The sequence below is a fragment of the Salvelinus fontinalis genome, chromosome 27 (assembly GCF_029448725.1).
Source record: "Salvelinus fontinalis isolate EN_2023a chromosome 27, ASM2944872v1, whole genome shotgun sequence".
In the NCBI taxonomy this organism is placed as follows: domain Eukaryota; kingdom Metazoa; phylum Chordata; class Actinopteri; order Salmoniformes; family Salmonidae; genus Salvelinus; species Salvelinus fontinalis.
This window is the reverse complement of record NC_074691.1, coordinates 10,385,590-10,398,325: the sequence shown is the minus strand read 5'-3', so window position 1 is coordinate 10,398,325 and position 12,736 is coordinate 10,385,590. Positions and strand designations below refer to the sequence as shown.

Genomic DNA, 12,736 nt, shown 5'->3' with positions numbered 1-12,736 from the left:
TGCATTTTGGTCTGATGATCCTTCTCTCCTCTCCTCGTCTGAGGATGAGGAGAGCGACAGCCGTTACATTATTTCACTTATAATTAATTGTATCACAATTCCAGTGGGTCAGAAGTTTACATACAATAAGTTGACTGTGCCTTTAAGCAGCTTGGAAAATTCCAGAAAATTATGTCATGGCTTTAGAAGCTTCTGATAGGCTAATTGACATTATTTTATTCAATTGGAGGTGTACCCGTGGACGTATTTCAAGGCCTACCTTCAAACTCGAAGCCTCTTTGCTTGACATCATGGGAAAATAAAAGGAAATTAGCCAAGACCTCAGAAAAAAATTGTAGACCTCAACAAGTCTGGATCATCCTTGGGAGAAATTTCCAAACACCTGACGGTAACACGGCCATCTGTACAAACAATAGTACGCAAGTATAAACACCATGGGACCACGCAGCCGCCATAGGAAGGTGACGTGTTCTGTCTCCTAGAGATGAACGTACTTTGGTGCGAAAAGTGCAAATCAATCCCAGAACAACAGCAAAGGACCTTGTGAAGATGCTGGAGGAAACCGCTACAAAAGTATTTATATCCGCAGTAAAACGAGTCCTGTATTGACATAACCTGAAGGCCACTAAGCAAGGAAGAAGCCACTGCTCCAAAATAGCCATAAAAAAGCCAGACTACGGTTTGCAACTGCACATGAGGACAAAGATCGTACTTTTTGGAGAAATGTCCTCTAGTCTGATGTAACAAAAATAGAACTGTCTGGCCATAATGACCATCGTTATGTTTGGAGGAAAAAGGGGGACGCTTGCAAGCCGAAGAACACCATCCCAACCGTGAAGCACGGGGGGTGGCAGCATCATGTTGTGGGGTTGCTTTGCTGCAGGAGGGACTGCACAATTCACAAAATAGATGGCATCATGAGGGAGGAAAATTATGTGGATATATTGAAGCAACATCTCAAAACTTCAGCCAGGAAGTTAAAGCTGGGTTGCAAATGGGTCTTCCAAATGGACAATGATTAAAGCATACTTCCAAAGTTGTGACAAAATGGCTTAAGGACAACAAAGTCAAGGTATTGGAGTGGCCATCACAAAGCCCTAACCTTAATCCCATAGAACATTTATGGGCAGAACTGAAAAAACGTGTGCAAGCAAGGAGGCCTACAAACCTGACTCAGTTACACCAGTTCTGTCAGGAGGAATGGGCCAAAATTCACCCAACTTATTGTGGGAAGCTTGTGGAAGGATACCCGAAACATTTGACCCAAGTTAAAAAATTTAAAGGCAATGCTAGCAAATACTAATTGAGTGTATGTAAACTTCTGACCCACTAGAAATGTGATGAAAGAAATTCAAGTGTATATAAATCATTCTCTCTACTATTATTCTGACATTTCACATTCTTAAAATAAAGTGGTGATCCTAACTGACCAAAACATGATTTTTTTTTACTAGGATTAAATGTCAGGAATTGTGAAAAACTGAGTTTAAATGTATTTGGCTAAGGTGTATGTAAACTTTCGACTTCAACTGTACTTAAGTATCAAAAGTAAATGTAATTGCTACAATATACTTAAGTATCAAAAGTATAAACCATTTAAAATTCCTTATATTAACCAAACCAGACGGCACTATTTTCTTGTTTTTAAAATGTATGGATAGCCAGGGGCACACTCCAACACTCAGACATAATTTACAAATTAATTATTTGTGTTTGTGAGTCCGCAAGATCAGAGCCAATAGGGATAACCAGGGATGTTCTCTTGATAAGCGTGTGAATTTGACCATTTTCCTGTCCTGCTATTCATGCAAAATGACTTTAGCTAGCTAAATTGAAACTGCTGGGGGAAAGGTACCTAGCTCTCACCTTAATCACTGCAGTGTAGCTAATGTTAGCTAGGTTTCTAGAAAATAAAAATATAGCTATATTTTAAAGACTTGTTGCTGACTTTTGAACCCTTTTTTTCAAAGTACTTAATTCCACTGCATGTTTATTTATTAATTGGTGACTGAAAAAGTTGGAAATAAAAATGTCCCTCCAAATTTCACTGCAAATAGACTAGTAGGTTGTATTGGTTGGGTATCATTTGGCTGATGTGGACATTTACATGACAGGCTGACCACACCGCTGGCGTCGCGTGCGCGAGCGTTGCAAAACAAATTTAGAAATCTATGTTATTCAATTATTGCAACCACACTGCTCGTCTGCGTTGCGTCTGCGTTGCCATGGGCTAAAATAGAGATCAGTTCTATTTCTGATGCAGATCACGCTGCAAGTCCTGCCTCTCCTATCTCCTCATTGGTTTATAGAAGCAGGTACCCACGTGCCATCTCCTCATTGGTTATACCCACGTGGGTGACTGAAAGGCGAACGAGGTCAGTGGCAGTAATGCACCTAATTTATGAAATTTGCCAATCACAATATAAAGTCAAGAGAAGAAAAGGCCTGGAAGGAAGAGAGATGACTAGAAACAATTCGGTTGATCGGTTATCTGTTGATTAATTGGTAGAGTAGAGGACCTTGTGCATTTCAGGTAAAATAACAACTCAATGTTTATATCCCAGTACAAATTAGCTAGCAACAGCAAGCTAGCTAAATAGGACAAATTAGCTAGCAAGTGCAAGCTAACTAGCTAAATTGCCATAAATGTTTAATGCTTTTCGACCTGTCCCCAAATTAATATAATTGGTTCAGAGTTTGTTTTGATATTTTAACCTGCGTGTCGTGATCGCGTTTGGTGTGGGGGGACAAAATACATTTATGCAGATGGCGCACGCGCGCAGCCGGGTTTAGGTTCCGTGTGACTGTTTAGTTAGCGAAGTTACTGACTTATAGGCATATTGTTATTCATGTTTTTGTTATTGCATTTTAGGTAGAGAGGGAGTAAGATCACTAGAAAGCAGCATGCTGCCACAACCACTGAATACTGGGGCCTGCCTTGGAGTATTGTTGTATTCATCTCCACCACGTGCCTAGAAATCATATGATGAACCTGCATAGACTAACAAAGGAAAATTGTGTCTAGGTTTTTGTTCCAGTACTTCACTAACACCTCATTCAACTAATTGTGGTCTAAATTGAACAAAAACAGAAATCACCCAAGTCTGTATTATTGAATTAGCTTCCAAAGTTACAAGCTTCAATTCTGCATGATAGAGAATAACATGTGTGGAACTATTTCTATTATGATTGTACTTGCAAATCTCATCCTACAAATTGACAAAAAAAAAATGGAAATGGACTTGCAATAATTTTGAAAATAAATGATGCTTTCAAATCTTATTGAATGTATTCAAATGTAGAGTTAAAAGTTTTCCGACTGTTGTTAAACCTTTCGCATGTCCTGATACAAGCTTGCGAAATTAAATTACACATTTTGCGACCACAAAATTAAAAATACAAAATCACATAGTTCTGTCATGATTATAATCCCATACAGCATGAACTCTTTCTTATCCTCAGAAGTACACTAAATAAAAACATGCCTCTTCTCATAATCCTCCCAGCATTTACTTTACCCATCGCTCTTTCCACCAGGTTGGATATCTCAAATGGATTCCTCAGGTTTGACAACTCGATATGTCCCTTCTCAATTCTCCCCATTTCCCATTCTTTTGGACCATAGTCCAATCTTCCTTGCTTTCACCGCCATTAGTTCCAAGATCTACACCTAATCCTGCCATCTTTTTCTCCTTTCCGGCCTCTCTCTTTCTGTGTGTGTGAGGGCAATAAACCAATAACAGCAAGGAGTTTAGAATATACATTTTATTCATCAGAAAATAAGTAGAAAAACTGCACTGTGACAAAGCAATGAAGAAGGATTTTGTTACGTACAGATGTGGCAGCATTGAGATGACAACATAGGGTGGTGGAAGCATTGTCTGGAACTGGACTTGGCTGCACTCCTACAGTACATCACAGCTCTCTGACAAAAATATGAACTATGCTTTAGGGTCCTATCAACCAAACCCAAACCAATCCCTTTGGAGTGGGAGTGTGAATTTGTGAGTTCTGTCAATGTAGATTAAAGGCCCAATGCAGCCTTTATATAGCTTTTTTTGTTGCAAAAACAATAATTTTGCTAGTACTGTCTGGGAGTGGTCTGAGTGGGGAGTGGAAAACTAGAAACTAGCTGTTATTGGCAGAGAGGTTTGGAATTCTCTTTGTTATTGGTCTATTAATCACTGTACTGCATGGTGATGTCACCATGAAAAAAACAAAAATCCCGCCCATGCAAACCAGCTACTATCAGGAAATAACACTGATAAAAAATGCTCTCACACTTGTACAGTGTTAGTTTCATCAGCTGTTGTACAATATTATATAAACAATGCATTTTGACTGTATTGGGCCTTTAAAAAAAATTAAGATACCTTCTCATAGGGTGATACATTTACAAGCCTTAAGTTGGCTATAATATGAGCAGTGGTCCTTAGTCATATCATGTTGCAGTCCAACTCTTTTGGGGGATATTTTCTCATGTGAAACTAATTCATATTGGCTGGTTATGTTGCCGGGTCATTCTCTTTTCCAAATGAAAACAAACATTGTTCTAGTTAACATCAAACAAGAATAGACACTTTAAAACACAATGAAAATGGCTTTTCGTGCTTTATTGACAGTGTGGAAACTTGTTAGGAAGCAGAATTTGGTCAGTCGTGTTGCTGGAGAGCTGGGCTGTATTGGTTATGACAGGGCCTTTAGGCAGCTGGACAGGAGCCCACACTGACGGCCCCGCTGACCAGGGCAGCTTTGCTGAAGGCCACTTGGCTCTCGTTCACCATCAGGTTCCTCATACAGCCTGTGTAGGCCCTCCTAGTGGCAATGCCCTCTGGGAGAAGAGATTCTAGGAAGATATATAATAAACAACATTATAAACACATTTCCTTTTATTTTGCTAAATCTAGGTTGATAGTGCTGCCTCACCCTGTAACCGAAGTACTCACAGTTTGGATGTGTTTTGTTAGTTGGAATGTCAGATATTGTGTCTAGCAAAAACTATTTTGTGTGAACGTTCAGTCGTCTTGAAATGCATGGCTTTGCCACTGACCTGGAGCTCCACCAATGAACACAGGGGCCCTGGCACTCTGGGTACTATGGTGGAGAGGTCCCACCACATGGTTGACATCTGAGTCCACATCCAGCTGGATTACATTGGCATCTCGGATCACTGAACCAGAGGCAGAAAGGACAACAGAACACATTGTTGTCAGCCACTGCACATAACATGGGCCAATCATTGCAAATTAACCGTGGTCCCATACTGTTTAAATCAGGGGCAGTCAATGCAATAATGAGATCTCTTACCTGTGATCCTGTGCCAGCTCCCATCACACAGACCCAGTCTAGGAGTGACCTGAGTGAAGAACTCACGGACCCCATTGTTCACCAGCACCACCACCTGTGAGCATAGAACAATACTCGCATTGAAGATCTACTAATAGCAAATTACGACGGATTGCTTTGTATTAATCGCTTACCGCTCCTTGATGAATATACATGGTTAAGTACTCCTCTGCTGCTGTGTAGACATGCAGTAGTACCCCTGACGCCACACGAGGGCGCACCTCTACCACCAGCTCAAACTTCCGCCCCAGGTTGAACGTGTCATCTGAGGGAGACGAACAGAAAGAGTAATTCAGGTAAAGTCTGCTCTACCAGCCCCTCCGTCCGTTCGGAACCTCATCTTTAACGCCTGTAACCTGGAATGTTTCACTGCACTTCGGCCCAATGGGGCGTGTGCACTTGTGAAACTTAGCCAGCCACAGTAGGGTGTGAAATTGCTCTGCGCTCGTTCAAACAGCTGCAGCTTGGCTTCCAAGACCTTGGAGATTGCAGCTCTCCTCCGCGCCCTCAACTTTTCCACCACGCCAAATGTTCACCACAGCTGCACTGGGGATATCAAATTCCAATATCCTGACGAGAGCCTCTCTGCTTCCCCGTCTCTGTGGTGATTGGTGAGCGGCCCAGGGGTTTTGTCTGCTTTCCAGAGAAAATCTAACATGGCGTGTGATATAACTGACACATTGTTTCCAAACAGCTCCAGGCCCTGCCAAAGTGAACCGTGTACAATGATAGGATGGAGTATGTCCTGAAGATTGCAGGAAAATCAATGTTTGACAAGCTTTTCCTTTGGTATCATACTTCAAATTAATCTGGTAGGGTTCAGCCACAGTATAAAGCCAGAAGGGCCTGGAGGATAATCATCTGCCATTACTTTCTTAATTCCTAGCTAAATGGAGAGGCTTGGCAAAGTGTGTTTGTGTCTTACCCAAGACGACATATCCTCCCTCTTCAGAGAAGTATGTCCCCGGCTCAGAGAGTCCCTCGAAGCACGGCGTCACCCCGAAGGCCTGGGACACGGAGGACAGCCATTGGCCATTCAGCTGGAAGTTCTTCACACAGCCAGTGAAGCTGTATGCAGAGTTTCTCTATTGGAGACAAATACAGCACAGGAAAGTGTAAATGAGTGGTAGTACAGATATTTGTAGGTAATATGTTCCACTAACAGACCCCAGAGAGGGGTCACGTTGATGGTTTATTGTTTTCTGTGGGAAACGTATTGTCTGAGCACAGCAGTCTGAAGTAAAAATACTTGGATGGCTCCCAGTGTGAACATATAATGCCAAAAAAGACTAGAGGACCATAAACCATTCCAGACATCTCTTATAATGTTCTTTATCGAAAGGTCAGGATCTTGACTTTTTTGTTCTTATACATTCTTGGCCAAGGTTTTCATATGTTTCCAGGTTTCCACTGTAAAAACATTCTGCTCCATTTTCCTTCAGTAGGCTATAAGGTCCTGCTCTGTGTCCCAAATTACACCTCATTCCCTATATAGTGCACAACTTTTTGACCCTGGTGAAAAGTAGTACACTACATAGGGAATAGGGTACCATTTGGGATGCAGACCCGGGCACTAAGGGGTGTATCTTACCAGTATGTTCTGCTGGGCCCTCCCTGGTGGCACCCCTCCCACATAGAGGGTACTGCTGACGTGCCAGGAGACGTTGGAGCCCTGAGCTCTATCCTCCAGCAGTGTCAGCCCATCAATGATTAATCGGCCCAGATTCCCATCACGAATAAAAATAACCTGCAGGAGGAGAGACAAGACAGGGCTGTTACACTGTAGGGTAGAACTATGTCACTGCTGAAAACGAGTGGCTTATCCCATAGAACAATCTATTTATGTGTGACAGATGTCAGAGGTAACAGTTTTGTGTTTTAGTATATGGTTAATGGGGAATAAGTACACTACCGGTGTACTACCTACTCATTCAAGGGTTTTTCTTTATTTTTACTATTTTATACATTGTAGAATAATAGTGAAGACATCAACACTATTAAATAACACATGGAATCTTGTAGTAACCAAAAAAGTGTTAAACAAATGAAAAAATATTTTATATTTGAGAATCTTCAAATAGCCACCCTTTGTCTTGATGACAGCTTTGCACACTCTTGGCATTCTCTCAACCAGCTTCACTTGGAATGTTTTTCCAACAGTCTTGAAGGAGTTCCCACATATGCTGAGCACTTGTTGGGTGCTTTTCCTTCACTCTGCGGTCCGACTCATCCCAAACCATCTCAATTTGGTTGAGGTCGGGGGACTGTGGGGGCCAGGTCATCTGATGCAGCACTCCATCACCCTCCTTCTTGGTAAAATATCCCTTACATAGCCTGGAGGTGTGTTGGGTCATTGTCCTGTTGAAAAATAAATGATAGTCCCACTAAGCCCAAACCAGATGGGGTGGCGTATCGCTGCAGAATGCTGTGGTAGCCATGCTGGTTAAGTGTGCCTTGAATTCTAAATATATCACAGACAGTGTCACCAGCAAAGCACCCCCACACCATGACACCTCCTCCTCCATGCTTTACGGTGGGAAATACACATGCGGAGATCCTCCGTTCACCCACACCGCGTCTCACAAAGACACGGCGGTTGGAACCAGTTTGGACTCCAAACCAAAAGACTGGTGGAAATTTGTCCAATGTCCATTGCCCATGTTTCTTGGCACAAGAAAGTCTCTTCTTATTATTGGTGTCCTTTAGTTGTGGTTTCTTTGCAGCAATTCGACCATGAAGGCCTGATTCACACAGTCACCTCTGAACAGTTGATGTTGAGATGTGTCTGTTACTTGAACTCTGTGAATCATTTATTTGGGCTGCAATTTCTGAGGCTGGTAACTCTAATGAACCTATCCTCTGCAGTCTTCCAGTCCTGTGGCGGTCTTCATGAGAGCTAGTTTCATCATAGCGCTTGATGGTTTTTGAGGCTGCACAAAGTTCTTGAAATGTTCCATATTGATTGACCTTCATGTCTTAAAGTAATGATGGACTGTCGTCTCTCTTTTGCTTATTTGAGCTGTTCTTGCTATAATATGGACTTGGTATTTTACCAAATAGGGCTATATTCTGTATACCCCCCTACCTTTTCACAACACAACTGATTGGCTCAAACGCATTTAGAAGGAAAGAAATTCCACAAGTGAACTTTTAAGAAGGCACACCTGTTAATTGAAATGGATTCCAGGTGACTACCTCATGAAGCAGGTTGAGAGAATGCCAAGAGTGTGCAAAGCTGTCATCAAGGCAAAGTGTGGCTATTTGAAGAATCTTAAATATAAAATATATTTTGATTTGTTTAACAATTTTTTGGTTACTACATGATTCCATATGTGTTATTTCATAGTTTTGATGTCTTCACTATTATTCTACAATGTAGAAAATAGTTTAAAAAAAGAAAACCCCTTGAATGAGTAGGTGTTCTAAAACTTTTGACCGGTAGTGTATATTTACTTACATTGTGCCATGATCCGTCGTTGTACTTCTCTGGGCTCTTGACCTTGACCTGTTGTTGACCCATGTTGAAGGTGTATACCAGCTTCCCATGGGAAAGAAACAGAGCCATGTAGTTGTCCTCTGCCTCGTCTGATGCATAAAAGATGAGGCCGAACGAGGACTGGGTCTTCAGAGACAGGGAGAAGTGAGACCTGGGGGGTAAAAGGTGCATTATAAACCGGGTGGTTCGAGCCCTGAATGCTGATTGGCAGAAATCTGTGTTATATTTAAGTAATAAGGCCTAAGAAGGGTTTGAGGGCCTTATTGCTTTTATAAAATGGTTACCGTAATACGGTTTTGAAAAATATTAATTACTTTTTCTCAGTAAAACATGATTTTAACGGGTAAATTCGTTTTTCCATTCTGAAGTTGCTACCCAAGCGTGCTGGTCGTTAGTTATTTTCTAATGTTTTGACCCAGTCGTTAATTCGAATCATTCTTACGTTGCTATGCTAAACAAGCCATCGGCTTGTAGCTAGCAGATAATCAATGATGAGAGACAATAACTTCAATAAATATTGATTTAATAAATATCCAATAGGCCTACACAGGCCGCCCTGCTCTGGTAAATTAATAATGGGATTCTGAGTGTTTACGGTTTCCATGGTGAATTATTCGTTTTGCGTTCATTTATGGGCTAGCTAGCTAGCCTACAGGCAAGGGAGAGACCGCATTTGTAAAATGAAACCTTGTTGCACAGAGGCATACAGGTGTCACGATCGTCGTACGAACTGGAAATATACTCAGACCTACGTGCAGCGTGATTTGGGTTCCACATGTTTAAAAAAGGAAACTCACAAAACAATAAACAGCAAACGAAACGTGAAGTCATGGAGTGCTCACAGGCAACTACACACAAACAAGATCCCACAAAAACCAGTGGGGAAATGGCTGCCTAAATATGATCAGAGACAACGATAAACAGCTGCCTCTGATTGGGAACCATACCAGGCCAACAATAAATGCACTAGATCACCCACCCTAGTCACACCCCGACCTAACCAACCTAACCAAAATAGAGAATAAAAAGGTTCTCTATGGTCAGGGCGTGACAACAGGTAAGTTTATACAACCTCCAACTGTTGCAAACCAAATAGCAGCATGGGAAAATAAAGCTGGAGATGCTTTTTTCCCAGAGGGAATTATGACATTAACACGTCATGGTTGTCCCACAACTCCCGCATATCAACCTATCAGCATCCAGGATCCAAACAACCTGTTTTATAACAGACCTATACCCACGAGTGTGACACACAAAAAAAAACATTTTACTGTTATTACGTTGGTAGCAAAAAGGCACCTTGGGAGTTTATGGTATATGGCCACTATACCACGGCTAAGGGCTGTTCTTAAGCACGATGCAACGCGGAGTGCCTGGACACAGAAGTCAGCCGTGGTATATTGGTGTAACGGGAGTCTAGTTCTTCCTCCTCCTCGGACGAGGAGAGGAGAGAAGGATCGGAAGACCAAAACGCAGCGTATGTTAAGTCCATATAGATTTATTAAGACGAAGACGAAAACACGAAAAAACACTTGAATAAACTACAAAACAAATAACGACGTAGACTGACCTAAAACATGAGAACTTACATATAACATGAAGAACGCACGAACAGGTACAGACTACAACGAACAAACCGAAACAGTCCCGTGTGGTGCGCAGACACAGACACGGAAGACAATCACCCACAAACAAACAGTGTGAAACGCCTACCTTTATATGGTTCTCAATCAGAGGAAAACGTCAAACACCTGTCCCTGATTGAGAACCATATAAGGCTAATTACACCTGACCTAAACATAGAAACACAAAACATAGAATGCCCACCCCAACTCACGCCCTGACCAACTAAACACATACAAAAATAACAGAAAACAGGTCAGGAACGTGACAATTGGCCATATACCATAAACTCCCAAGGTGCCTTATTGCTACCAACGTAATAACAGTAAAACGTTTTTTTGTGTCACACTCGTGGGTATAGGTTCATTACTACCTCGTGCCTTATTGCTTAATTATACTATACTCAAACCATTACTCAGAGACCCAGAGTAAAGTGCATGTGACTTGTACTTAGACCAAGAAAACAGAGTGGAGTTCATGTGTAGAGTGGGTTCATGATTGACCTCTGGTTGACCTCTGGTTGACTTCTGCTTGACCTATCACCTATGTTGTACCCCCAGGTTGTGTCCCAAATGTCACCCCATTCCCTTCACAGTGTACTACCTGTATCCAGAGCCCTATAGATGCGGTGAAGAGGTCATTGGATTGCAGACCATGGGGGGATAGAGGAAGGATGCAGGATTGATCTAACAAAGTGGATATTTGTCAAATCCGTCATGGTTGATTTATTGGAACAGGCCCACAATGTGGTTAATAAAGTCTGATATGCCTCATAGCCTGGTTCCTCTCTAGGTTTCTTCCTAGGTTTTGGCCTTTCTAGGGAGTTTTTCCTAGCCACCGTGCTTCTACACCTGCATTGCTTGCTGTTTGGGGTTTTAGGCTGGGTTTCTGTACAGCACTTTGAGATATCAGCTGATGTAAGAAGGGCTATATAAATACATTTGATTTGATTTGATATGGATATATTTGGTTGTTTTTGCATAACATTTAGAAGTGGTCCCTTTTCAGGTTGAGAAGTGTCTGCTAAATGCTAACTCCCGTTCATATAAGCTGGTCGCATAGAGTAGCTAGCATACATCGGTGGTGGTAGTCAGTCATTTTTAACTGTAATGCAGTTGATTGGTGACGATGACATGAACATGTGTTGGGGTTGACATCCATAAAAGCATTATACTCTGATTTTTACCTCAACATAGTGTGAAATACACATATAAACACTAGCCTACATGTAGGATCATTTTGCTGGGGGGCAATGAGGAGATTAGGGATCTTTCACAGACAGCATCTTTAACCCAGGTGTTTCCATAGCATTTCCATTGTTTTGGTTGAGTTCAATTGACCTCTTTACCACATCTATGGGCCCTGGTCAAAAGTAGTACACTATATAGGGAATAGGGTGCTATTTGGGATGCAACCCAGGTGTTCTTCCCTTTCCTGGCCTTACCTCTCAGCGAGGGACTCTGGGATGTCAGTGTACTCCTGCCTGCTGTTGGCGATACCCCCGTAGTGGTGGGCGTGGCGGGTGGCATGGGGCCTCGCGGACAGGTAGCATGGTGTCTCTTCTGTCTCTCCTGGCTCCTGGTCATCACTGTTCAGTCCCAACAGGCCTTGTGGCTGGTTGGACTTGTCTCTGCCCACCTTAGTGAGAGAAGGGAAGTTACTTGACTGTTAGTAGTGGGTCAATGCATGCCTATTGTTCAGTATACAGTATCATCGTTAAAGATCGAAATTAGGGGAAGCAGTGCTACTGTTTGCCCCAGCAACTTTGTTATTGTAGGGAATGGCGCCTCCGGCAGCATGGGGGAAAAAATTGCGGTACATATTCTGCTGTTCAATGCGCGTGCAATGGTGTCCGAGGTGTTTGTTGTTTGGAGTAACTTCTTTGTTATTGTAGAATCCCAAACGGATGTGGCAGTATCACCAATTAAGGATTCCATCTTTAAGTGTTTATAGACTATTTTAAGACTTGAAAAGACAGGCATTTTTTATGAATGAATACTGATGACTTTTGTATCCGGCAGGGATAAGCTTTTAGAAGCCAAACTCGTGTTCAATGACATGTATTTAAATTATCTTTATTTCTTTACCTTCCTAGTATGGCCCTGCTTGGTTTTGGCAGAGTTTTTGCTGTGCTTTGAGAGCAGGGCAGCGGGCGGTCGCTCCACAGGGCAGTCCTGCAGGGAGGTCTGGACATTCTCAGTGTACTTCTGAAAGTCCTCAGGCTCAATGTCCCTGTCTTGTCTGGAGAGAGAGAGAGAGAGAGAGAGAGAC

General features: G+C 42.2%; 1 protein-coding gene across 1 annotated transcript in view; it reads right to left on the bottom strand.

The window, feature by feature from the left end:
• Window positions 1–3,750: 3,750 nt before the first annotated feature.
• The window catches only part of LOC129825002 (laminin subunit alpha-4-like), a 32,880-nt gene continuing 23,894 nt past the window's right edge, over window positions 3,751–12,736 (bottom strand). Inside the window, exons 32-40 of the mRNA XM_055884631.1 lie at window positions 12,553–12,706; window positions 11,910–12,103; window positions 8,804–8,993; window positions 6,938–7,093; window positions 6,272–6,431; window positions 5,481–5,611; window positions 5,308–5,401; window positions 5,051–5,170; window positions 3,751–4,846 (exon numbers count right to left, since the gene is read on the bottom strand). Coding sequence (XP_055740606.1) covers window positions 4,701–4,846; window positions 5,051–5,170; window positions 5,308–5,401; window positions 5,481–5,611; window positions 6,272–6,431; window positions 6,938–7,093; window positions 8,804–8,993; window positions 11,910–12,103; window positions 12,553–12,706 — 1,345 coding nt within the window. The 3' untranslated portion in view covers window positions 3,751–4,700. The remainder of the gene's footprint in view (window positions 4,847–5,050; window positions 5,171–5,307; window positions 5,402–5,480; window positions 5,612–6,271; window positions 6,432–6,937; window positions 7,094–8,803; window positions 8,994–11,909; window positions 12,104–12,552; window positions 12,707–12,736) is intronic.